This window comes from Aythya fuligula, chromosome 21, assembly GCF_009819795.1.
Source record: "Aythya fuligula isolate bAytFul2 chromosome 21, bAytFul2.pri, whole genome shotgun sequence".
Taxonomy (NCBI): Eukaryota; Metazoa; Chordata; class Aves; order Anseriformes; family Anatidae; genus Aythya; species Aythya fuligula.
This window is the reverse complement of record NC_045579.1, coordinates 4,586,876-4,613,400: the sequence shown is the minus strand read 5'-3', so window position 1 is coordinate 4,613,400 and position 26,525 is coordinate 4,586,876. Positions and strand designations below refer to the sequence as shown.

Genomic DNA, 26,525 nt, shown 5'->3' with positions numbered 1-26,525 from the left:
CTAGCACATTTAAAAAGTTGTCTCCACTTATCAAAGTACTAAAGGACACACAGCCCTCATTCGCTGCAACGCCTTCACCAGCTCCTTTAACAGGTTTTAAGATCTACTCCTGCCTTTAAACGGCAGCACATTACCATTCACCTTTAGAATGTCTAATAATTCACTTTGTTTTCACTTTTAACTCGATGCTCTTAATTTCTATCACTCTGAACAAAGAAGGCTGAGCTTGCGCTCTGTTTGTATATACATACTCATTTTCTGGATTGTGAGCTGTGACAAACACGTTTATTATTGCTGTATGTGCAGAGAATATTTCCATTCAAAAGATATTTCAGTTAACAGAAAGCTTGCAACCATTTCTATTAACTTTGCCATTTCTCCCCCTCCTCTCCTTAGAGAAGACATACACACAATTGGGCCCTGACTGCTATAGTTACAGCCTCACAGTCTTATTTCAATCTCACATATGATAATTCCAAAGCAATTGAGATGCGAGAAGATTTACTGGCATTGCCCTAATTCATGTAGAGAAAGCAGTTCACTTTGGTTCAACACAGGCTCAAAAATCACTATGAGTTGCCCACAGACGCAGCCTCTCTGAACAAGGGACAGAGTCCAAGTCTTCGATTCCCACCGGCATCTTCCTGCTGTCAACACCCTCTCCAAGACAAGTTGGATGAATGAGCATTCCTGTGCTACTTCAGATACTTTGCGTCTTACCTCACCAGAGCAGTCACAATTAGCTTCTATTTTGAAAACAGACAAACTTGCAGGGTTTTATTTTTATTGGATGCTTCCAATTTTATATCTAATAATATACAGATAGTCATTTTTCATTGTTCCATTCATATCTTCACATAGTTCAGCCATTCTGTCACATTAAAATAAAAAAAAAAGCACAACTGAAATAAAATAAATTTGTAAGCTGGAAAAATACATTATAAACTTATATTCAAGAAACATTCTCTTTATAATTAAAAACCCACTTCTAACAATTTAAGTAGGATTTAAAGAAAATCTTGATTTGCATTTTTAAATAGGTGGCCTTTGTGTATACTTTTAATCATTTCATATGTACAATTCAACCAGTATCTCTGCCTACCTGTGACAGAATACCTGAAATGAAACAAACAAAACAAAAAGAAAAAAATTGAAAAGGAGTCTTTAACAAAAAAAGAAAAAAAAAATCAATATTCTTTTTCCAGGAAAATACAGTATAATCAGAACTTTAAACACATGCTTCTCTCATTTGTATTAAGGCCTAAGAGACAGATGTGCTTTAATAAAAGCAGACAGTATGAAGAAAAGTCCTTCCACTTTTCTCTTCAAATTCCTGTAACAGCTCATCTATTTCATTTTCCATGTCTTCTGTGTGCTGTATCTAAAAGAGAAAAAAACACTAAGTAACTGGACTCCAAGGATACGATGCAGTTTAGAGAACAGTAACGATTCAGTGTTTTTGGCTTACTGTGAAGCCTAAATCAGCAGGCTGTACCAAGCCGTGCAGCACTGGGTGTTTTATTGAGATTCCCAGCATTCCCAAACGTTCATATATTCTGCATCGTGTTCATCTGCACATCCTTCCTTCTCCAACCCACTGAACTGGCACTGAACTAGTACTTTGTTGAGTAGGCAACATCCATCCTCACTAGATAACAAATGGAAGCTTTAGAATAGCTGCAAGCACACTGAACAGATGGCTATATTCAAGTCCCTTGAACCCTCTTTGGATTTTTGGATCTGGAAAGGATGCAAGTATTCGGGACCAGAATAGATCGCACAGTCTGGAGTAACATAAAAGTCTGTTGCCACACTGGAATAGGTGAGCTAATCAGCTTGCACGTTGGGAAAGGACACAGAGCCTTTCTGTTCTCTTGACGGTTACGTCAACTGTTTTAAGCTCAGCTTATTTCAGCATTATTTCAAGGGTTAGGGCCAAGAACATTGAAGGTGGAAGACAGAAGGCACCAGATTTTTTTCCACATCATACACACAACAGGGTGGTACTATGAAATACACCTACACAGGATGCTTCTCAAGTATACCGTGATTCAGAATGCAACTCTGATGTTGAAATCCCACATATTACAACTGCCTTTGAAAGAGACGTTTGTGCTATAAACAAATATTTTGAGGATGGGCTCAACAAGTGTAATGCTTACGTGAAGTGCTTTGTGATGCTGCTTTTCATGGCAGCTAACAACTCATTAGTTTTGGACACACACAGTCTACTTTGGAGATCATGAACTCCATTCCAGTTTCACAACAGCTCCAGAAACAACCACGAGAATTTGGAAACTTAATTCTGTTGAGATGGGTTTTACCTGAAACGATTTCTGCAATATGCAGCGCCTTTAAGGAGAGCTAAACAACCCCCAAGCCCCCTGCAGTCAGCTGGGTCCCAAATGAGCCCTCTCTACTTACACACTGGCAGAGCTCACAGATAAGGAAAGCACCCAGGGTTGCCTCCTCATGGTTATCCTGAATGTCCACATTGATCACATGTACTGGCTGACATGTCTCCTGTTCTCTGGAATTTAAATCTAGTTGGAAACAAAACACACAACAGCAAAATTTTGGGTGGAATGATATCAGGTTTTACACAGTATTCCTCAGAAAACTGTTTATTATTTTCTGTATTCACAGAACCACTGAATAGTATAGTCCCTCTTTTCAGAAGGGGAAGGTGGATTTGGGAAACAAAAGAATTCAATTTTGTGGAAGGGCTGTGATGGTTTACTAGCCTTGGTCAAGAACAGTTACTGGTCACCTTCAGCTGGCAGTCTTTAAAAACCCAAGATTTTCAAAAGTCGAGAACGATTTTAGGCTTCCTCACCTGGATGTTTTTAATTGCCTGTTTTTTAGGAAGCATTGTGCATCAAAACATTGAAAATTACACTGCAAGGTGAACTCCTCGAAGTTAAGCACTGCCAGTTATTTTAGAAAATTCTAGCTTTAACTTGCTGCATTTATGGGTGGAAAAGGAAAAAATAAAGCATCCTTTTCCTATTAATACACACATGTATTATTGTTATGCCTCTCTAACAAAACCTTCCTATCATGCTCACTTTTTTAAGCTACGAGTTGCTCTTTATTAATTCTGCTCTGCAAGTTTAGCTTGGCATAGCCTGCTGAAGACTCCAATTTAAAGTTTCACCTTTCTAACCAAGAGCCATTTGATAGCACTCGAGCTTTCTTTAATGCTTCTTGTAATTGCCCAATTATCATAACGTGAGGGAGGCACAAGCCGAAAGCTAGCAAGTGGCTGCCCTTCGCCTCATATCCTTGCAACTCAGAACACTCATAAAACAGGGTGAAGGTTGTTTTCCATGAGAAACACACTGAACTGACTGAGGAACCATCCATTCAACTTGCAGGGCAGCTGCTCTCAAAACTTACTGATATGTTTCAAACACTTCAGTTAGACATTCAGAGCCCTTAATTGCTCCTTAATTGCTCAGCTTGCAGAAGCTCAAATGTTTGTGCGTGTGACGTGACCACTGAGAACTGAAAAAGTAAGCAATGGCCTTTTACATTATGTATATAATGCTGTTTGCTGGAAACACCCCAAATCTCACATAAGCCTGCATCCAGCATTTCCAGCAGCAGGGTGCCAGCCCAGGAACTGAAACCCCATGACTCTGTGAGCTCCCATCAGCTTGCCAGGCGTTATTTGTGACCATGCAGAACAGCCAATGCACAACAGGAGATTCTGGCGTATCTCACTGACTCATTTAAGGGCCAAGCTGTAGCACGTTAGCAGAGAGCTAATCATGTTCAAGAATAGCTTCTCCGGCTTCATAGGAAGTATTTATTATGGGCAAACTGCTTGGTAGGGCACAGGAAGTATTCCTCAGTGAAAGGAAGCTGCACAGAGAAGACAGCTTAGGCTGGTTCTCCATCAACCCATAGTGGTAAAAAAAAAAAATAAAATAAAAAAAAAAAAAAAGCAAACATGTACTTGAGTTTCTCCAAATGCTTGTTATAGCAATTTCAAATTGCTATACCTACACATCCTGCGTAGCTGCCAGAACTAGCATCTTTGAGAAATATGTACTCAGCTGGCACTTCTCTGCTACGTACAGCCCATGTCAATGCACTGGGAGCTCCTCTCCCTGCTGGTGCTCCAGCAACAGCAGCCAGAGCTGTTGCCAGATCTGTGAAGGTCTTTAGGGATATGGGTGTGTGGGGTAGAGAACTCAAATTTATCAGCTCAAGGTCCTTACCTTCTACTACTTGATCATAGACTCTTTCTTCACACGTTAGAATCAAATCAAAAACATCTTTGCAGTTCTGGAATCTCTCTGGTCGTGGCTTGATTCTCTTATTTCTGTCCAACATATGTAAAATCCCATTCTGTGTGTATCTGAAGTTGCTTGAGTTAAGTATCTTTAAGAAAAGTCACGTTTCCAAGCAAATCACCAACACAAGTTAAACTATTACCGTATCTTTAAAAGCTGTTTGCAAATACAAAGATCAATGACCACTGAACAGATTCCTGTTTGACCCCAAGAAGGACAATTTAGGCAATCACTGGCTTTCAAACATCTCACTGTCATTAGTACAATGGCAGAGAAAGCTTTAAAAGGCCCTCATCAGGTCTGGGTTCCTCCGAAGGACAACTTCCCTTGGGTAACTGCTTTTCTATCCATAATGCTTAAAGCACACAGACGTCCTGTTTGCTAAGTGCCCTGCATCCACCTGAGTCCCTACCCTCTGTCCTGGAAGTTAGACGGGGCTCCCGGTGCCTGGAAGCTGCAACCTGACCTCAGGTTTATACAACTGAGCCTCCAAAGGAAATTAAATAAACCAGTGGGGCACCATCCCTTCAGAATATCCCCAGCCAGAAACAGGAGTGAAGAAAACCACTGACGTTACTGCTGCCAGCACTTCAGTCACCGGGTGAAACAGATCCGTTATGCTGCTTGGTAGCTCAATTTACGCCAGTACAGTAGCTTTGAGACCCAAATTTACAGCCCACATCCCCCTTTCAGACAGGATTCACTAATCCCCTGCCCACACTAACCCTGTCCTCTCAGCTGTCTGGGATCCACGGTTTCATCAGGAGCACGCTCGCATACATCTGCTCAGTTCATTAATAGCAAACTCCTCCTGAAGACAGTTTTATGGGCAGATTAGGAATACCGGGGAAGGTTTGAATTAAAAGAGCATGGAAATTGATGCATCTCTTCCTTGCTTTGAAGCACCGGCTATTTTTAGCCATCTGAGTACATGTTTTTAAATTAAAATAGCAGTAAGGGTAACAGTCTATAATTTCTTGAGATAACAGAAGGATTCTGAGCAGAAAAAAAAAAAAATCCATCATTAATAGTATGTAAGGTACCATCTTGGCTTATTTCCATTTTGAAAAGGTCACACACTTGGCAGGTTGTCTTCATTCTTTTCACAGTACAGTCCTGATCTCGTAACAAGAGGCTGGCAACGTTCTGTCTACCTTTTTCCAGTTGCCCCCAGTATCCCAGTTGCCCCCAGTATCCCCGGTTCTCTTGCTCGGGTCTATGCCCGCTCATCTATGTGCTCCAAGGTGTTCTTGAAGAGCGTTCAAGCCAACAGCCTCCAGAACTTTTAACTCTAAGTTTTTAAGCTATATTAAAATCTAAATTCTTTCTACCCAAGTAAGAGACCTTATATGGGAAAAATATTCAGTTCTCATGTAGCTGCAGCATCCCACTAGCTGCTCGACTGCAGAAAATTTCCATTTTGAATTACAAATTGAATGATACTTCATCACAAATATATATATAAGCAACACTATCAGTCAGTCAACTGACTTGTACTGTGTCTTTTTTTCAGGGCTCTCCCAAATCTTTTACCATCCTTCCTTCCCAAAAGACTTCTCCCCATGTAACTAAAGAACTGAGCTTTATAGCCCAAAGCTATCTGAAGCAGCTCGTGTACACCAGAGCCCACATCTTCAGAGCATCCCTGTAAAATCTCCTTGGGTCTGTCATGCTCGGAGAAAATCCGCTATGCCAGACCTCTGGTGATGTGCAAAGCATGAAAACGAGTGTAACAGCCATTTTCAGAACCCTTGTAAACATCTCGCTGCACTGCTCGGTTTGGAGTTTGACAGCGAGCCCCTTCTGGGCTCTCTCATCTCCATTTCCACATCATGCGGTTGGAGGAAAAATTCACAACACCCTACACACTTCTCCTGGTTCTTTTTTTTTTTCCCTCCATTTCTAGGAGGGAACGTTGCTGGCATCTGTCCCCTAGCCTTCCTGAGCATGGAGACAGAATTGCGCATATTCCAAAAACCCACACAGTCGAGCTTTCTGCTTCACACAAGCTTTCCGCTGCCAACTTACAGCTACATCTTTTCGAGGGTCTATGTGCCTATAAAAGGAGACTGAAATAAATGGTTAAGATTCAGGCTGCTTTCATACTTGGTTGTATAAAATCTCTTTTTCACCTGGATAAAGCCAGCGTGCCATCCTGTCAGCAAGCTGCCCCGAGCTGCAGGACGGTTTTCAATGCAGAATCTTAGCCCAGATTTGTTCTCATCATGAGCTCAGGTGAACTCAAGAGATATTACAGCTTATTAAAGGTCTCTACTGCCAGATGTTCAACCGCTCAAGTCAGACTTCGATCTCATTCCAGCAGATTTCAATCCCATGCTTCCTATTCTCTGCACCTCTGCTGTCCCTTCTCAGCAGTCCCTTCTTCAGAAAACTCTCCTGGCTTTCAGTGCTGTTGCCTGGCCACAGCAACCTTACCCCTACCGTGCTCAGAAAGTTAAGACAACTATATATATATATATATATATATATATATATATATACATACACTAAGAAATGTTAAGACATTTAGGTAACTAAGGGGTCATCACCTACTGCAAACCATCAGCAAATATCACATTTTTGCAATGAGTCTAATAGAGACACTAACTTTATTGGAATAACTATGCTAATGGATCCACAAAGTAATGAAATTTGTATGTGACAAATCACTCCTAGAAAACTAGAAAAATTTGATATAAAGATGTTGCAACGCAGATCGCCTTTTGCCATGCAGAGCATTGCTGCTCACTCTTGCAGATGGCTAGACCCCACTACCTCTATGGTGTTCCCTCCATTTCCTCTAGGATATCCCATAATAATGTATTGATGAGTATATATACAAAACATATAAATGTGTTTAGAACAATTCCCTAAATCTTTCACAGTTGCTGCCACCCAAAATTAAAATCCCCCTGTCACGGACAGCAGAAGTGCCTCCTCCCACCCTCCTGGGTACGTCTCTGCCCATCCTTTCCCACCCAGTTCATCAGCCAGCTGCTCACTCAGGACCCAAACTGTACTTCTAGCTGTGGAACACTACCATATATATCAATATAGAAAAGAAACTAGGTATTTTTCTTAATTACTAGTAATATTCAAAAGAACATCTCCAGCAAGTAGACTTTTAGTTCTGTATTTGCGGGGGGGGCTGAAACTAGATGATCTGTGAGGTCCCTTCCAACCCAGGCCATTCTATATGGTTCTATTTTCCCACCTTCCACTGTCGCACTGTCCTTCCCAAATAATTCCTCGATAGGTCCACTTGGCAAGTCTGAGTAAGTCTTGCTAAAAGCTGTGAATAGGAGCTTTCGTTAAGTGAAAGTGAGGTACGGAAGAACATCCACAGAATAAAGCAGATAATCCTGGAGAGCAGAAGTGTTTTCTTGTTTAATAGTCTCACAATTATCTTCACACTTTGATTATGATTAGTTCAGTTCCTAGTTCTCACCCTCCCAAACTACAATTTTTCCACTATGTGATAAAACCTATACTGAGGTTAACATTAAGAGAAGATTCCCCTGTGACAATATTATTTTCCACTGTTACATACACCACTCCCACGCTGCAAGATACCCACTACCTTCACACATGTCCAGCTTCCAGTTTTACTGATGGGGTTTCTTGTGCAATTGAATAGTTTGGCAACGTTTTTGATGGTTACCTGACTGCAAGATTCAATATAACGTAGACTGATGGTTTATGTTAGGAAATTGGATCTTTACAAGCCTGAAAGGTATTTTTCTCTGTAATTTCAGAAGTACTATTGTTAGAAATCCATTTTAAAAAATAGGGGAAAAATACACACATGGAGCTTCAAGATCTTCTCCTTAAAATTGTACAATGACTGCCTATGCTGGAGGTCAGCAGGGCAAAACATCTTAAAGTTGAACAACAGTGGCAAAAAAATCTCCCATGGATGCTAGATGTTATTGCATTCAGGTACAATGAAGCTTAAGAGAAAAGTGAGGGGGAAAGGAAGCTTTAGGCTCTTGCATAACTGCACTCTCCCCTAAGTAGGCTTCCCAGGGTTGGTCTGTGTGTTTGTTAAGTGTTAAAGCTGCACTGAATATGCTCACGAAGTCCTAGAAGCATCACTTGGGGTGTAGTTAAGTGATTCAGATGTTAGTGCTATCTCACCAGATCTATGTATGTGAATAATGTAGTTATTCCTCTGCACAGGCATCTTTGAGAAATGCAGTTATTCCAAGATCTATTTAGGAAGCTAACTTGATAGGAAACTCAAGATGGTCTTTAGAAAATCTTGTATGTCTGTCCGTGAAGAATTAAAGGGAGTCTAGGCATTCTCTTCTTTACAATGAAACGTCATGGACCTTCTCTGCAGAGTAGACAGGACAGTATTTTCTTTAAATTAGTTCCTGAATAAAATATGGCATATTCCCTGAAGAACTAGATATTGGGATTAATTCCCCTGATACGTCAAGGTTTAAATGGACTGCCAGCACCTGAAAGAGTAATGAATCATCTGCATTGAAATAACTTAATGCATCAGATTTGACTTTTCGTTAACAATAATTTTCTCCCCCCATTAAATATGAAAAGCCATCAACACATCACACCTAACCCAGCTTGGACCTGCTATCGCTTCCAGACAGCAATTTTTTATGGTGACTAAATACACTTCCCAGGTAGAACCACAAGAGGACAGCAAGAGGAAAGAAACCTCAGAAATAAGATTATTATAAAGTACTGGCTACAGCTTCAACTTTTTTAAAACCACCAAACAAGCTTATAGAAAATAATGTAAAAAAGTTTTATTTGCATTAAATAAAAACAGATACTCTTGTTAGAGCACAAAGCGAGATACAGGGTACAGAAAGCAACTAGACTGCACGGAAATTACTGTGGACTATGTTTAGAGAGTCTGCACTCGAGGCTGACAAAAAAAAAAAAAAGCAACAGATTAGCAAAGGAAAAACAGGAAGTTTTGATAAATCCAAAGATCAGACAGTAAAAGGTTGAAAAAGGGACACTGCACAACAGAGGACACATTCGGTGTCTGCCAGAGCACAAGATCGATGCTTCTTTTCTCAGAGCATTAAGAATCAAGAACAGCTATCAGCTTCAATGGGAATAAATCCAATTATTGGCAAATTGTTTTTTTTTTTTTGCTTCCCCCCCTCCCAGTACCTATGATGATGGGGCCTCCACTTAACATCTCTGTTTTGAGGTAAAACAAGACCGCAATATTCTGAATGAGAAATTGAGGAGAACAGAATGGGCTGAATGGGAGATGGACACAGCCAGATGAGTTCTGTCTTCCATTAAACTGTTTTGCAGAGCTCAGTGTCCAGCAGGAGTCAGAAGGACCTATTAATTCAGCGGGGAAACTTCAGCAGCAGTTCAGCCTCAGAGCTTGCTATTCAGACAAGGACAGACAGGAATGATCATCTCAGGCCACCTAAGTTGCATGTTTATAAGGAATGTGCATTTCAGAACTGTGAATTATCACCTGGGTACCAAGCACCTCTTAAGAAGCACGAACAACAAAATTAAATGTCATGCCCAGGTCTTCACACTAAGATGTTTCAGCACATTATGTGGTGTTTTAAGACAAAGGCTCATTTCATTTCTTACCGTTGCTGAATAGGGCTGAGTTCTTGTGGTGGCAATCACTGCAAGCGGACAACTGACTTTCAAGAAATATTTCTCATACCGTAAGAGGAAGCTTGGATGAATTTAACCATGCAGGTCTAGAAGGTTGTAAGTAAACATCTAAATCTCAGGTCATCAAGGCAAAAAGTCTTCCCTAATAATCAATGAAAAGGAATCCACTGTGTCTGCTGCCCGGTTGTTCTGTTTTAATTCTTCCAACCTCATGAAAAAAAAATCCTTTGGAATATCCCTATCTGCCCTATAAGGGCAACCAACCAGGTCGCATCAAGACACCTTGTCTGCAGATGACTATTTGAGATGAGATGCTCAATACATGGACTTAAATTAAAACCTTGTATGGATGAAAAGAACCCTGATCTCTTACTGACTGAAGTATTCAGGAAGTTTCATCTTAACTTCTACATGAAACTGAAAACGAAGCTGAAAACTTTGGAGTACATAAATTAATTAAATAGTCATCTAAAATAGAGACCAATCTATTAAACATAATTAGGTAAATTCAATTTGCTAAAATGCATACACGCTCTTCAGGAAAAAATCATCTTTAAAGTAATGGCTGACGCCCAAAGCTTCTACATCTTCAACAAATCTGACATGCCAATTATTCATTTTCATGCAGCTGTCACCATCCTCAAACACTGCAATTCTTCTTTGTGAAAAATAGCAGTGGAGCAGAGTAAGTCTCAAATGCTAGCTCGAATGAAATTTGCAAGTCTCTTTTTCTATATAATCTTAATTTAATTACCAGTAACTGGATTGTAAACAGAACATACCTTGTGCTTCATCCCGCTGGGAGAAATGCTGATGGGGAACAACTGCCCACCCTTCTTCCACCTGCAGTGTCACTTCCTTTTGCAGGGAATACAACACTAAAAAGGGCACCAGCGCTATGATTTCTGCTTTCCAGGCAGCTGTGGTTATCGCTGCAAGAACCGTCTATGTTCTGTATCTGGAGCATGATTTGCCTTTCATTTGGAATGAAAACTGTGCGTTTTTAGTACAAATTGGAGATTGTTCACAAGTCCTTTGTGGTACTGTGCAACTTACAGTCCTAACGCTGAAAATATGACATCCTAAAATATCACAAAACTACCAAGTTGGGTCAAGTAACATTTCTGGTGATGTTTGTGCCTGCGTTAATGACTTGCAAAGGACCGAATATGAAATGTCACTTGCTTTTTACTGCTAAAGCCAACAACATAGCATTTCTAAGCTGTAAGCTACAAATAAAATCCAGCTGAGCAAGCTCACAGCGGTTGGTCCGTAACCAACAGGCTCGGCACGCTCATTCCCTAAGTCTGGTCGAACCCCAAAGCTGAGGGCTGCATGCCCACACTTCTATGAGAGAAGCCAAGATCTTTAGTTTAGCCTACAGCTCAAGTGCCAGACAGTGACTTGTCAGTGCTGAAAAGCTGAAACTTCATTTGAGGATGAAACTGGACAGAAATAAGCTGTCGAAAGGGAAAAGGAAGGAAGCAAAGGTAAAGTCCAAAGAGCTGGAGGAGGGATATGATAGACATACTGGGGGGACTATCAGAAAGACAAGAATATCAAAGACAGAACACAAGATGACTTCAAAGATGTGGCATTTTTGACCATGCCAAACACTTGGCTATGTCCTGCATTCCATGTGTATTCCACGCGGAGGTTAATTTCAATTGCAAGAATCTAAAAGAGTGTCTGTCACCTCAGCAAGATACCTCAAACTGCTAGCAGGTCCACCAGGTGGCAGGGACAGGTAACAAAGGATTACAGAAATCAACAGCAGGACCAGCAGGCAAGCTAAAGAAAAATACCAGAGGGTACTTAAGTACTGCACGTTCCTTTGGATGCTCCTCTCAGGCTTAGAAACAAGTGCCAGATTTCAAAAGATGAACATCAGGAGACGTGGCGAAGCAGGAAGTATACTGAAGTAGCTGTACAGGAAAAAGGTTTGTGAGAAAAATATCAGTTATTCCAGTGCATGTCTCAGAGAAAGAGGGTCTGCAACAACTGTCCTCAAATTAGTTTCCATTGTTATACTACTCCGTACTGTAGAATCCAAAGTTAATTTTCAACTAGAGTTATAGTTGGAACTCAGATAAAGCAAAACAAATATTGAAAATCTTATGTAAATTAAACTATTTTGCTTCACTTATTTGGGAAAGCTGAGAATGTATTCATAAAGACAGCAGGGCCGCTTTTAAACAGCAGCACGCACAACATGGAACATGCCGGATGAGATCCACAGCGGGGGTTCCCTGGCACAACACTGCCAAGAGGACATTGAAGTACAGGGGAACGTGGCTGATCCACAGCCTGATTAACAACTGGTTTTGCAAAGCTCACACACGCACAGCTTGTGTTCCTTGGAGAGACACTTCTTGCAGTTAAGTCCTCAAGTCTGTTCTCACACCAGATTCCCAAGGGATTCACACTGCCAAGTCTGTCACTGGGCAGCAACAACGCCAGGACTGAGCTTTTCTTCCCCCCTCTTCTGTAACTTCAGCTGTTGGGTTGGCTCCAAGGTTCTCGGGGGTTCAGCAAAGGTAAGAGCTGTGATTCAACTAGACAGAGCTGCTAAACTTGGGGCTAGAGTAATAACCCATGCTGGAAAGAGAATGCTAACTTGGCCTAAATGGAAATAGATGTGATGTACACTTAGAGTCTCTACCATCTGAAGAGGTGGCAGACACCAAGATTAAGCAGAAAACCCTGCAAGATAAAATGCTCTGGCAAAGTCGTCCACACCTTTAGTTACACAAGGTAAGAGTAAAGAGCAAGAACGGGGATTAACTTGTTTGCAAATGTTGTTCTGCACTGAAGACAGAGCAATGGAAATACGCCTTCAGTTCTTCTGTTGAATATTTTAACTATCTGTCCGCATATCCAAGAAAAATGTCATGAACATCCCAGAAGTCAGGCACAGGAATTTTACTGTCTTGCAACTACTACCACTGGTTGAAGAAGTTACAGGCACTCCCCTGAAGATGGAGATTGTTCTGGAAGCAATATGAAGAACAAAGACTGTATAAGCATTCCTTACATCGACAGTAAGCGTTGCATTCATCTGAAATAACTTCTTCTAGTCAGGAAACAGCAGCCTGCCACCACTTCTGTCCTGGATGAAGCAGCCGAGTTAGGACCAAGCAAAGCTATGCTAGTTTTACTGGGCAGGCAGCTGGTAAGGTTCATCAACTACACAGAGCAAAAGGACTGAGTGGGATTTAAGCCAGTGCCCAAGAGCAGAAGCAGCAACTTTTTATACGTGGCTAAGTTTAAATAACAGCAAGACTACCATCTTCGTAGGGAGTTAAGAACAAAGAAAGCCTGTGCTAAGACACTGGCTATAGGAAGAGCAAACAATACGAACGCCTTGCTGCATTCCTGTGTGATATCAGAAGTAGCAGGGCCAGCACACTGGGAGAAAAATTCCATCTGCTTATGGGGCAAATCATATCTAAGTGATGCCAGTCATGCACTGTGCGCTCAGGAGGCCAGCAGGTGGTAGGGACCTACACCTTCAAGTAGCCCTGGTTTTCATGTCCATCCAAAGATGTGGTATCTCAGATTCAAATCTCACCTTTACTTCCAAGAACACTCAACAGACTTAAAATGCTTACATTCATTAGCAGAGCTCACACATTATGACTGAAACTGTCAAGGAAAATGACTCCAATGCTATATGGATTTTGAAACACTCGTCAGCCTCAGCCAGGATGCTCTGGATGATCTGTTCAGAACTAATGCTGGATAAGGAAATAAACCTGAAGATTCTAGCTAGAAGACAGGCAGAGGAAGTTTTACGTGCTGAGAAATGTTTCCTATTAGACTGGTATCCATCGTTTCTCCTATGTCCTAGAACTTCAAATACAGAGGGAAGTATATCTAAACAAGTATTTAGATTGTTTGCATGTATAATAGTTTCAAATAGTATTTCCTTTTTGATGTGGATGAAACCAAAATTAACAGCAGTTTCTTCAGAAGCCAAACTAAGCAATACTGAAAACTGCTGCCCTTCAAAGGTTTGTGATTTTGTGTTTTTGTCTTAAGATCCTTCGTGGAGAACAAGGGATGGGAGCTCAGCTTGTGGTCAAAAGGGTACACAGTTGCAGAAACGCCTCTTAGATTCTTCAAATCCAGCTTAAGCACTGCTTCCCATCCTCATCCTTTCCGTTTCACTAAGTATTTTGTACTTAAAGTACTTTGAAGGATGTTAAGAAAGAAAATGAGACTTACGCTCGTTGAGAAGCTTGCCATGCAACAGGCCATGATTTCAGCCATACAGCAACTAGCCCACTGACCACAGGAATCCAGTTCAGAACGGCAGCTGACAGCTGTTTATCAGCTCCAAATCCAGGAAGAAAACCAAATGAAAACAGAAAAGAAATATAGGTGTGAAGAGCTTACCTGAAATGGAATTTAAGTTATTCTTGAAAAAAGGAATCAGCACCGGTGAGCTCTGTGTGGCCTCCACAAGCATGATGCAGAGGTCAGGAGTCCTCCTGCGTGCCCATGGTAACTTCCCCCGTTAAGCAACTCAAGGTTGCTTTGTACAGCCTCCGAAAAGCGGTGCCATTATAAATTCTCCATAAATTAGGACAGTTCATTGATCCAGAAATATCAGGAATTATTGCTCAGTTATTATGGATTCTAGAGCTTTGCTCTAAGTGGCAGAAGTCTCTGCAACAAACAAACAATATTCAAGAGAGAATGGACAAGTTTTGGAGCAAGCTATTCCTGTCACCATCAGCTTTTCTTCCAGCAACTTTTCTCCACTTCTTCAGGCCATGAATGCTCTGGGCATCAAAATCATGGCTCTTCACCGCACAACACCAGAGCATTAACAGCAAGGCTGGAGAATACAGCTTGGCTATAAACCAGAAATCAGGAGGAACAGAATTTACGAAGTCCCAAATCTTTTCAGCAAATGACAACCCAAGCAGCAAGACCTGAAACTGATTTTGATGACATATTGGAAAAGGAAAATTACTGCCTCCTTTGCCATTCTGTGCTGCACCTTTCATTTTCATTGCAAATTTCTTATGGCAGCTATAATCTGGTTCTACTTGCTTTGTTAATGAGAAAACCAACAGGCAAAGTGCTATGACCTCATTTCATACAAAAAGGATCTTACTCCTGGTACCGCTGCACTACAATCATCTATTCCCAGCTTATGCTTCTTTCCCTGAAAAAGCAGACATTAATTCAAGCTCTAAAAATGAAAGAAATTAAAGATAAGAATAAATTCAGAACTTCATGGGATATCAACTATTTGATAGCCATGTACCATTTAAATTGCAAAATTATTTACATGTTGAAAAACAAGAACTAGTTTTGCTTTTCAGGGTGCAAGAAGGAAATCAAGCTACCTTAGGTAAGGAAGAGCAGCAACTTTTAAGTGCATCAGCCATCCATCACCGTCCAAGAACACGCAGCTAGTGTTTTGCAAGAGCACCCAAACTCTTAAACTTACCCCTTATATTCATGATAATTTGCTCTTTGCTTCTACAGGTTTGTTTTAGTGCTATTCCACCTTTACAACTCAGCAATATATTCCTGTTGTACAAAAATCAGTTTGCTTTGAATTTAAGTAGCTGCTTCCGCGCAGCAAGTGCCCAAGATGTTTAAGCTTTACAATGCCAAACCTCTGCACTGGCTCTCTTGCAGCATAGTTACAGCTGATGCCTTTAATTCCTTTAGGCAGTTTCTACATTTTGCTGATTGCTGCTGTTCTCCTTAAGGCACGTACATCTGAAGGTGTGAACCGTGCATCCCAACTAACGTACAATTAATGCACAAAGAGCATTAAAAATAAAAACTTTACAGACTACTGAAAGCTAAGGGGCTTTTTATGATTTACTCTGAAGCTCCTGCTACAACTCACAGGAAGGATCCACAGTGTTTCCAACAAGCCCCTTGTCAAGTACACTGGAGGCAGCTGAAGACCAACTCCAATCCCAGATTAAACCCTCCCTGAGCTCTACCTTCCCACATAGAGCTTGCTAACCCTGCCAATGCTGACACACAGGTCCTCCAGATATTTTTCAAGCTACAAACTTCCCATTTGTGAGTGGCTGAAATTAATACCCTAGTAATAACGGATGTACAGCATGCAGCCATTGAATCACTAAAAAACAGACTATTACCAGACAAAATAAGACTTTTCCAAGTATTAAAAAAAAAAAATCTCAAGAACAAGAATTCTCCAGAACCTGACTAGGCAAATGCAGAAATTCTAAAGAGCTAAGTTCAAGGCTGTAACGAATGGACTCTTATCTTCCTGAGCACGATATGCCACACCTAACTGGGAAAAGGCAGCCTGGACTGGCTGCATACTTAGAGAACTGCTTCCCTTCTTTCAGTACTGGCATTAAGGGAGAGAAGAAACCTCCCAGACAAGATGACTTTCAGTACTACAACACTGTCCTGTGAAGCTGTATTTCACTTCAAGAGAGAAGATCCAGTTCTTCCTGCAGGAAAAGCCTGGTAATGTCTGACTAAGACTTTAGTCAGGATCTTACTTCATTGCCACACCCCAGAGAAAAAAAATATTGCTCAGTATATCCTCACCGCTCCCGGATGCCCCTCTTGTCAGCTAGTCACGGTCCTCTTTCTTTGTTTATTCCTCTTTGAAGGCACAGGAGATAGCATCTCAAGTGGGACTGAAACATTTTGGGCAAGGCACAGAACCCTGCTCCTGTACAGTCCTACAGAGACATCGACTGAGTTCAGTAATACCCTTCTGTTGGTCTTCCTCCTCTTCTGTCAGGAAATCAGTATTTCAGCTTTGTCCATCTGAACCCTGTGAAGATCTCATGCGTGCTAGAATCCGCTTCAGACTTTTTCTGATTTTTTCCCCCATTCAGGACTGCCCATGCTTACTCCAAAGCCTCCACGTTTTCCTCTACTGACATTCTAGCACAACGCATCTTACCCATTAAGACAGCAGAGAGCAAGACAGATGAAGAACTGTGGAATAAACCAGGGATAAGGGTCAGCCACAGGGAGACCACAATGCCATAAATATTTGCTGGCAGAGTGGTTTGTATGACAATACAAATTATTTCCAATTGTTCTGAATGGGATGGGTACTATAAACGGAACAAAAAACACATCAGCAATAGCACACAAAAAAGCATGGCTATCCAGCCTATAGAGTTAAAAAAAGAAAAATTTTATCTCAGTCAATCACAATATCACTATTATTTTTCTCAGAAGAGAATGCTTGTACCTTTAACTAAGATGCACCAACCCAGCTTTTGTTCATTTCTGAAGCATCTTCCTTTCTGCCTGAAGCAAACCTTTAGTACTGTCTTGATCCTATTTTTTTCTCCTAATTTGATATCACATAACTAAGGAGCTAAAACTGGAATCCTATCTACATATTTAGCAAGCAGGTTAAATTAAAAGACAAGAAGAAAAAAAGTAGGAAACCGAGTAGCAGGCCACAGTTGTGAAGCAGAGGTGTACTGCCCAGAAATCCTAATTAAAAATAAATATATATCTTCGGAAATAACTAGGTTTCTTCCATTTAAGGGTCACAGATAAGTCAGTGTTGAGAAAAGGAAAGAAACAGTCAATCACGGAGTTAGTTAATATTGATAAAGAATTTGGGAGTGGCTGCTGTCAAACTTTGGTCAAGTTTCTATTTGAACAGTTCCTATCCCTGGGCAAACATGCAACAGCAATTGCTTTTGTAATATGGCTTTTTGAAAAATTTCATCTTACTGATTTCACTTGATTGCAAACTCACCAATTTTCCTTTTTTTTTTTTTTTTTTTTGGTCTCTCAAGTCACAATTATATAATTAGAGCCAAGTCCTTAAATCCCTTCACACGGCTGTATGTGGCAAGTAATTATACTGGCCTATTTTTGAGATGTCCATTTGCACATGCAAATTCAAGGTACTGTAACAATACTATCCACACATAATCCTACGGAACTACCCCAGACACTGGCCCTGTCTCACATTAGTAGCAGAACCCTCTACTGTTCTCCTAGGAAGAAAAGTAGTATTTTTAAGAAGCACCCAAAACCTACACTCAGAACAGCTTTAAGTAGTTTTGTTGCAGCCCTCTATCAGGGCTCAGGGAATTTAAATGCAATGTTCTAAAAATGCAAGGGTAGAAGGGGATACTTGTTTTAGCTCCTAAACTTAAACTGCTCTGGACTTTCATTTTGTACATACTGTAACCACCACTGTGGGTACTCAACTGAGTGTGGACGTCTGCCTGGCTCCATCAGTCCCTTATCCCTGTGCTTCTGAAATTCACCATACGCCTTCAAGGTATGTGAGCCTGTGCTCTGTATTTCTCTAATTAACAGCAATGAAGGTGCTTTTAGGTTCTGCGGAGTGTTTTTGATAGTTCTGCTCTCCCTCCTTTTTTCAAGTGACTACTTTTCACTCTCATTTTTTACCTTGCTCTCATTGACGTCCATCACTGCAGAAGCTTGTTTCTGGTTGAGACTAAAGCCTTCTGAAACAAGAGGTCATTTCCTTGGCTGGTCAACAGAAAATGTGCCAAGTCACTTGCAGCCACAACTTCACTGAGTATCTGGTTTCCAAAATGCATTGGATCCCTGCTGGCCTACAGAACTGGAGGAAGGAAATCTCTCCCAGCTGAGGCCGCACTGGATGTGTCCCATCACTGGAATATGGGAACAAGCTGACAGTTCTCACCAAGATACTTTCCAATCATGTGGAACAGCTCTAGGTGACAGTCATCTCCACTGAGCTGATGAATGCACGGCTAGGAAACGGGACAAGCTAAATCATATGAACAACACATTGCCTTGTTTCCCCCATCAATTACACCCAAAGCCCTTCAGAAGAGCAGGTCCCCACCCCATAGAGCAGGCGATGTTTGCATGCCCATCACCTCTATTATGAAAAATCTGCCACTGAAGAGTGCAAAAACTGCTCTGTTACAAATTATGACTCATTTCTGGGATACTTCATTTTAAAGGGTTCTCTATTTTTAAGAAGAAATTCTTACTGAATTAAATACTGAGCATCTTTTTTAGGGTAAATTCTCTCTTTCGCATTTAACATTTAAAAAGAAAAAAAAAAATCAGATCCCTTCCTGAGAAAGAAGTATCTAGAACGAGTTCCCTCATTTTTCAAAAAAAAAAGTGGGTTTTCTTAAAGAATGAAAAATCAACCTTAAATACAGATGTTCTAAAATCATGCAGAATCATGAATGATGTCGAGCTAAGTAGTGTGCATAACTGTGATCACCTCTGCTCTCCAGGATTAATTCTGTTATTGTGCTTTCCTATGTCCTTCCTTTAAAATATACTATGCGCATTTTTTTGGTGCACTGCTCAAATCAGGTATCAAGAAGCTCTCAGTGAGAAGAGTGAGTTCTTTAATGAAAGGTATCCTCTCTCCCAGAGAAAGTATACTGTAAACCTTACCTGTCAGTTTGTCTGAGCTAAATACAATTTTAATCTTGAGGTGGCAGCTGTTGTCATATCCGTTATCAGGAACAGTCTTTGCACTGGGAAAGTATGACCCACAGTGCAGTGGAGGTTAACGGACAATCTGTGATAGGATTAATGTGCTTTCAATCAAGAGGTAAACGTGTTAACAGACTTCAAAAGAGCATTCTGAATGCGTGCATTGTAACTCTATAGCAATTTACAAGGGAGCATTAGAGGCCCTTTGTAAATAAAAAACCTGCTGTGAACTTAAAACGTTTTAAGTTTGCCAGTCAAGCAACTATGTGTTCCTAATGCATAATGCCAAATAATGAATTACACCTTTCAAGGAGAACCACATTGGATTTTTTTAAAAAGGCCATGCCACAGGGATACAGTTCTTTGTCTTTCCTAAGCAGATCATTGTACATCTGATCATATGTTGTTTTGAAATCATAAACATTTGGCTTGTCCGGTGCTGGTCCTGGCAGTTTCACGTGAGTCCCTGTTCCAAAGGATCGGACACTGAATCCTCGTTTGCTGAAAGACAGTGGGGAAGGGGAGAGAAGATGCAATTAGACTGGATGGATTTTAAACAACAAAATGCAATCAGACAAATCACAACCGAACAGTCCAAATAAATCTTTCAATTAACAGTTAAACTAAGGTTACAATGTTCTTAGATTTACAGTGCAGAAGAGTCGCAGACAGAAATTTGTAGAGCAGCAGCACACAGCTTTTAACCCACGTAACTTTCACACACACAAAAAAACCCTCCCTCTGACACCAGGTAACTAGTATCACACACTGTTTTCTGGTACCTGGCATTGCTAGAAAAGCTAACAGGAACGATGCAATGATTTTCAAGCTTTTTCTCCTTTCCTCCTCCCCAGATGCACATTAAAACAGAGAGGCAAAGCCACTGGGCCTCAGACCATCACAAAAAAGAAATACTCTGATGAGATTATAGCCAAAAGGAATAGAGCCCTCACATATCTTGAAGGTTTTTAACAAAGTCAAATAAATATAGCTAAGACTTCGCTCTGAGAGGGTCACCAAACACGCTTTGAAAGACCTGCGATTTACCTAATACCGAGAGAAAAGACATTCCAGGTATATCTATACTGACAACCATCCCTTTTCTTTTTCAGAACTTGATCATCTGAACATGGAGAAAGGCGACTGGCATGGACTTGAGGGGTACTGCTTTAGCGCATGACAAAGCAGACTCCAACTCACTGCCAACTCCTCTATAACCTGCTAGTTGTTTCATAGCACAGGAAAGAAAAGGGACCTAAGAGTGTTCTTCTAGCATAGCACAGAATCAGTGCAAAGTGCAAGGAGAAATAAATAACCAATGAAAGAAAAAAAAAAAAAAAGGTCAGATTGGATTTCCAAAACAACTTATTTTCAGTTCTGTCTCATATGAAGGAAAATTTTCTTCCAAAAGTGTTTTTCTACTAGAGGAAATGTGATGCAGACAACGATGTTATCTGTGTCATGAGATTCACCAGGCAAGTCTTGCTTGAGAAAATCCTCACTTGTTAGTGGAAAACCTTGGGGCAGAAACCCAGAGCACACATTTCCTTGCGGTTACAATTAAGACTCGTGAACAGTTTCTGAAAGGCTGCCTACATTTTATATTATTTTTTCTTAGAATTACTGTATGCAGTGCTTCAGACATTGGGTTTCTGTTGTGCTTTCAGATATTTTGGATCTGTAACGTGTTATGTTCACTCTTGGGCAATACAATACACGCAGAGACATTTTTGTCTTGTTATAAGGAAGTAACAATACCAACTGGTCATCACTTGTTCTGCTCAAGTTGCTGGGTTAACTATTTGATTCCCCTCATTACGTTGCCAAACCTCTGCTGTGATTTAACTAGCACAGTACAAGTATTTGGGTGCTCGGCATTTCCCTCAAGTGGGCTGAAAAAATCTTGCTGTGCAATTGCTTTTACAGAAGCGGAACACACACTCTGCTAGCTTGCATCTAAAACTTTTGGGTAAGCCCGGAATAGCTTCATCCCATTCTTAGGAAGAACTACTTGTTTAATTATTAAAATTTTTAAAAAGGAGGCAAAAACCTGTCTGTCTTCAGGGGCAACACCTTTGTTTTTTTCTAGTTAACCTAAATACACTGGATTAAATTTCAGTAAATCCTTAATAATAAGAATTGCAATACATTTTGTCAGCTAACCCAGAGTAGATTGCTTTCTGGTGGTCTAATGGTCAAAGCTACAAATAGTAGAACAGTCACTTTTAGCCAGAAGGCTGAAATATTTGACTTGAGAATTATAGTACAGCTTCTGAAACATGTCATGATCATGGATTATGTTTTTTTGTTGTTTTGTTTTAAAAAAGGGCCCACACCTGCATCTCCAATGATTTATCTGAGTCTGAATTAAAGAAAACCAAGACATCTGCAGCCTTGGGAGAAGGGTGACCAGAAGGCTGCGAGCCACTGCAAGGGTCCCAGGTACCCATTTTGAGCAAATGCCGACTCACACCTTAACTCCTTGGTCTTCGCACACAAAACAGCAGGAGAATCCAGTAGGAGACACCCATTCAAATTGCTTGTTTGTCTTAAAGTACAATTCCTTCCACAAAAGTGACTCATAACTGCACTCGTGTTTATTTTCCCTGCCATCCTTCCAGCCCTGTGTTTTTACTCTACTGCCTCTGCTGGGCACAAAGAATCATAACACTTACGGACAAAACTGTAGTGCCTAAATTGTTCATTTTTTCAATTTGATCTTCCAGATATCTCATCCTTCTTCTTCCCTGCCTAATGTCTACTACTTGAAGCTATTTTGGCAAAGTAGTTTGGGAACACCTAATAAAGAATAGCAAACTTCAGCACCTCACACTTCCCATCTTCTTTCTTCCTCTCCCACAAAGCAGTAATGCTACAACGGAAAAAGTATTTTCTTCTATGCTTTTCTCCTAAATTTTTATTTTTAGTTTTATTCTCTGAAATAGGTCTGGTTAGGTCACGCACATTAGAAAGCCCACCTCCAGCTGTGAGAAACATCCCCAAAGTTTGTGTAATTTCACATAGATAAACACAGAAGTGTTTGCTGCAGTTTCACACACCAAAAATTTGTAGTTTGACGCCCATGACCCACTGAAAGGAACTTCCTTGAGCAGCTGGCACGCACGCCTCACCTGGGGCAATTTCATGCTTTGACATCAGCAGCTGCCAAGGCAGTTTTTTACGTGAGTTATGCATCAGGTGTACTGTGAGGAAATACTTGGAAGATGTTTCACCAGACTCCTTGCAGCAGTGGGGGATGGGACTGGTCAACAGAGCCTGCTTTTGTTAAGGAGCTGGGCAGATCCAGTTTAGTGAGTCAAATATCTGCTCTTCTGTGGCACAGCCTTTTCACAAGGAGTATTTTCTATGAGACAATGTATATCTAAGAGCCTTAGCCTAGAAAAACTACCCAGAAAATGGAAAAAGTGACTTCATCTTTACCATAAGGAGTAAAGGGTAAGAAAATTATAATATACTAACTCGGTGATCTTGAATACTAAATACTGAAAGTGATTGCAAAAAACTGCAGCACCACTGCAGGCAGTAGCAGTAAAGTTTCTCAGGGGACAAATTAGTTTTAATACAAACCTTCCACAACATGTAGCAAGAGAATAATTAGCAGTGCCCTCCTCCTACATCACTTCAAAAATATCTTATGCCATTCTACCAATTAAAAAAAAAAATCACACACTTAAACAGCGGGAATGAAAGCATTGTTAACTGATTTTGATTACAAAAATCTTCAAAATATTATTTATTGCACTGGAACGTGTAATTTAGTTATCAGTGGTAAGCTGTCAGATGAAAGTGCTACGTTAAAAACACTTCTTCCTTTCTTAAGGACTTAATAAGACAATTCCAGATTTCTTAAATTAAGCAGCGCAGGTTTCAATACCCCTTTGGCAGCAGTTAGCTGCTGACAGATGTCAGCAGAGAAGTTACGACTGAGCTACTTAAGTAAACTGCAAGGGTGTAACTTAAGTTCTTTTACTTCGTCAGTGTTGAAATACAAATCATAACCTTCACGTGAAATTTCAGCTTTGGCTACTGGGGTTTCAATTTTTAAGCTTTAATTGTCACCAAGATATCTCATGTTCACATCCCCAAGTTCTTAGCACACTCAGTTTCCTAAAACAAAGGGGAACACAAATACCCAACAAGTCTGCATTACCAGAACAGGACCAGAGAAGGAACTGAGGAGGCTGAGATAGGATGTCTGTACCATAAAAGCCTGAAAATACAAAGTTGCTAGAGAACCTGCTAAACACTGGAAGAATTTGAAAGGATAATTTCCTCTTAAAGGCCAAATAAACCTACAGGAATGGGTATGTTGAAGTGGCTGTGTAGCAGGGCTTGTCAGCAAGTGTAACCCTTCCACCATCCCTTTCAGTGTTTCAAGGAGAGACAGGGCCTAAATCTATGTATCCTAAAAAAGGACCTAAGTGCAAGTCCTGTTTGTAAAAGCAAGAAGGGTAGGATGGGTAAGATCTGACCTAGAGAAACCCAGTTTGATAGCTTTTAAGGAAGGATTGCATCTCTCTGCATAGTCCTCTGCCTTGCCTCTTTTCCCTTTGCTTTAATACCTCATTGGTGATAGTAGCTATATTCTACCAACAAGCTTCAAGGACTTCTGTTGAGAGATTAGAACAGTAACAAAAATATTTAGAAACTGGTCATTTAAAAAAAAAAAAAAAAAAAAAAAAAAAAAAAAAAAAAAAACCACAATATAAAGCAAATAAACTAGTGCTGAAGCAAGATAATGCTGGTTAGATGTCATTATATCTTTGTTGTATTGTGAACAATCAAACATTGGCCTTCCAGAGGCACAAGTGGCAGCACGGAGATACCAGGCACAGGAAGGATGAGTAAGAAATTTAGGTTGCCAAGTCAAAGTGGTGCAAGCCCTTTGGAATGAGCCACTGCAATTTAAAAGGAAAAAAAAAATAATTCTTATTATCTGGTTAAGTCAAAAAGAATGCTGAAGTATACAAAATATGTACTGAATTTTTTTCCTCACGTTCAAGAATAGAACAGCAGGATAACGTAAAATGAAAGTATATTAAAATATGAGACTGTTTAAACCACTTCATAATTTCATGCGTTAGACAGGATAAACAACTGAAAGGGAACATAAAAGCAAGAAGTGATAGACTGCGAGTGTGTCCGAGAGCCTACCATGTTAATCATCATTTCATCTAGATGTGCTATATAGACAGCTAAATATATATGTAAATACACAAATGCATCAGGAGTTTAAATTCAGGTATTTCTATAAGAATCTTTTTGTTGTAGAAGGAAGTAGAATTAGTTAAGTTTTAGTAGGCATTCAGTAGGCCTAACATTTGGGAAGTGAAATAAGCTTGCCTTACAGGTATTTTTGTCTATACATTGAAGGCTGAAATAAGCACAATTACTGAGGATATTTAACAAGAAAGACTTGACTTAAACGAAACCTGTAGTTCATGAGAACAGCGAGTGGACTAGAGAAGTTAATTCTGACACCTGACCTACAACATTATAAACACTAAAAAAAAATCTGTGATATCAAAAATATTTTTATTTCGATACGTTTCCTAGCATAAATATTTTCAAGAAAAAAAGCCTACCACTATCTAGAGGCACACATTGCAAAACTTTGTTTATGGATGCTGACGTACATGTTCCAACACCGATGGCTGGACTCCAGACTTTTGTTTTCAAACAGTCACCTGTGGCTCCGTAGCATTTGTGCCCTTTCGAGTTTCATAGTTCTTTTAAAAAAATACTTTGAAGTTATAATGCCTCACTTTCTACGCTTTAAACATTTCTTCCGGACTGTTTTTCCTCTTTTGGTCACGTGTTGTTTTTTTCCAAAGCACAGTGCAACATACAGCAGGACAGCCTGGCAAAATGGACCAGCTTTGATCCAACGCAAACTGTTTTCTGAAGTTTACAGGCAAGCAATCTTTCTCCTTGCAGGGACTAGTTATATCTTTCGAACAGCATCAGCAGTTCAGCTCTATTTTGCCAGTTACGCTACAGTTGTTGTTCCTAATGACACAGGATGCTGCTGCTTACAAGCCTTTACAAAATAACTATTTTTTTTTCCCTAAATAAAATCGTAAAGGGAGAAGAGACTTTCAAAAAGAACATCAGCCACAACGGAAGTGATTTATTTCTTCTGCAAAAACAGAGGGGAAGGAAAAAAAAGCTGGATATTAGAAGTAAATTTAATCCCCACCCCCCAAGCGCTCCGGTTTTGGCTAACGCTCAGCTCCAGCGTTATTACCAGCAGAAAACCCGCAGAAAAGCAGCAGCCCTTCCCCACCCCAGCTCAAAACACGTCCTGGTCCCATGGTTTTTGGGGGAACATCTCAGGTTTGGGCTGACGCCAAGTTGAGGCGTTCTCTGCACCAGACGCTTCCAGTAAGATGGCTGCCAGACCAGATGTTGCTATTATTTAGCCCTTTTACGTCTTTTCCTCTGTTTTAATTAAAACGTAAAGCGCCATTTTCACTTGGTTGTTTGACTCGCTGTGCTAGTGACGTGCCTCACCTCACGTGGATGCTGACTTTGCCTGATTTTAACCGAAAAACAAGACTTTAGCACGGTGCCCTGGGAGGCTTCAGGCCCACGGCTCCCGGCAGATCTGGTCCCTGCCGTGTCACCGCCTCCCTCCCTCGTCTTCCCTCAGCCTCCAGCCAAGCTGAAACCATTTGCAGGGCTGCATAAAGGCTCCCTCACAGCCTCAGCACCCCTTCACGCCCCGAACCCAGCACCATTTAACCCAATACTTCCCCCGGTGCTCCCGCAAAGGGGAAAGCGCTCCCTGTCAGTGCTCGTTATTTAAAAAAAATAATAAAACAACGTTAAAAAGAGGCAGTCGGGCGTTAAAACACCGAGCCCCGGGGGGCTGCCGGCCGCGTTTCGCAGCGCTGGGACGCGGAGCTCCGCTGTGGCGCCGACCGGTGCGGGCCCCACACGGCCTCAGGCCCGCAGAGAAGGAGGCGGGCGGGCTGGCCCCGGTTACCTGAGGATGTTGTGCGCCTCCATGCTGCGGTTCTGGTTGCTGGAGCACACGACGGCCACACGGAGCGGCGAGGACGGCATGGTGGTGAGAACGGCTCGGCCCGGCCCGGCCCCGGCCCCGTCGCTGGCTCCTCGCACAAA

The 26,525-nt window shown here is 41.0% G+C and overlaps 1 protein-coding gene across 1 annotated transcript; it reads right to left on the bottom strand.

The window, feature by feature from the left end:
• Positions 1 to 1,161: 1,161 nt before the first annotated feature.
• SSU72 (SSU72 homolog, RNA polymerase II CTD phosphatase) lies at positions 1,162 to 26,525 on the bottom strand. The gene is made up of 5 exons (XM_032201440.1): positions 26,386 to 26,525; positions 19,734 to 19,877; positions 4,227 to 4,366; positions 2,425 to 2,543; positions 1,162 to 1,381 (listed from the first exon to the last, which is right to left on the bottom strand). Exons 1-5 carry the CDS (start codon positions 26,463 to 26,465, stop codon positions 1,280 to 1,282), a joined length of 585 nt encoding a protein of 194 aa, XP_032057331.1. The 5' UTR covers positions 26,466 to 26,525; the 3' UTR covers positions 1,162 to 1,279.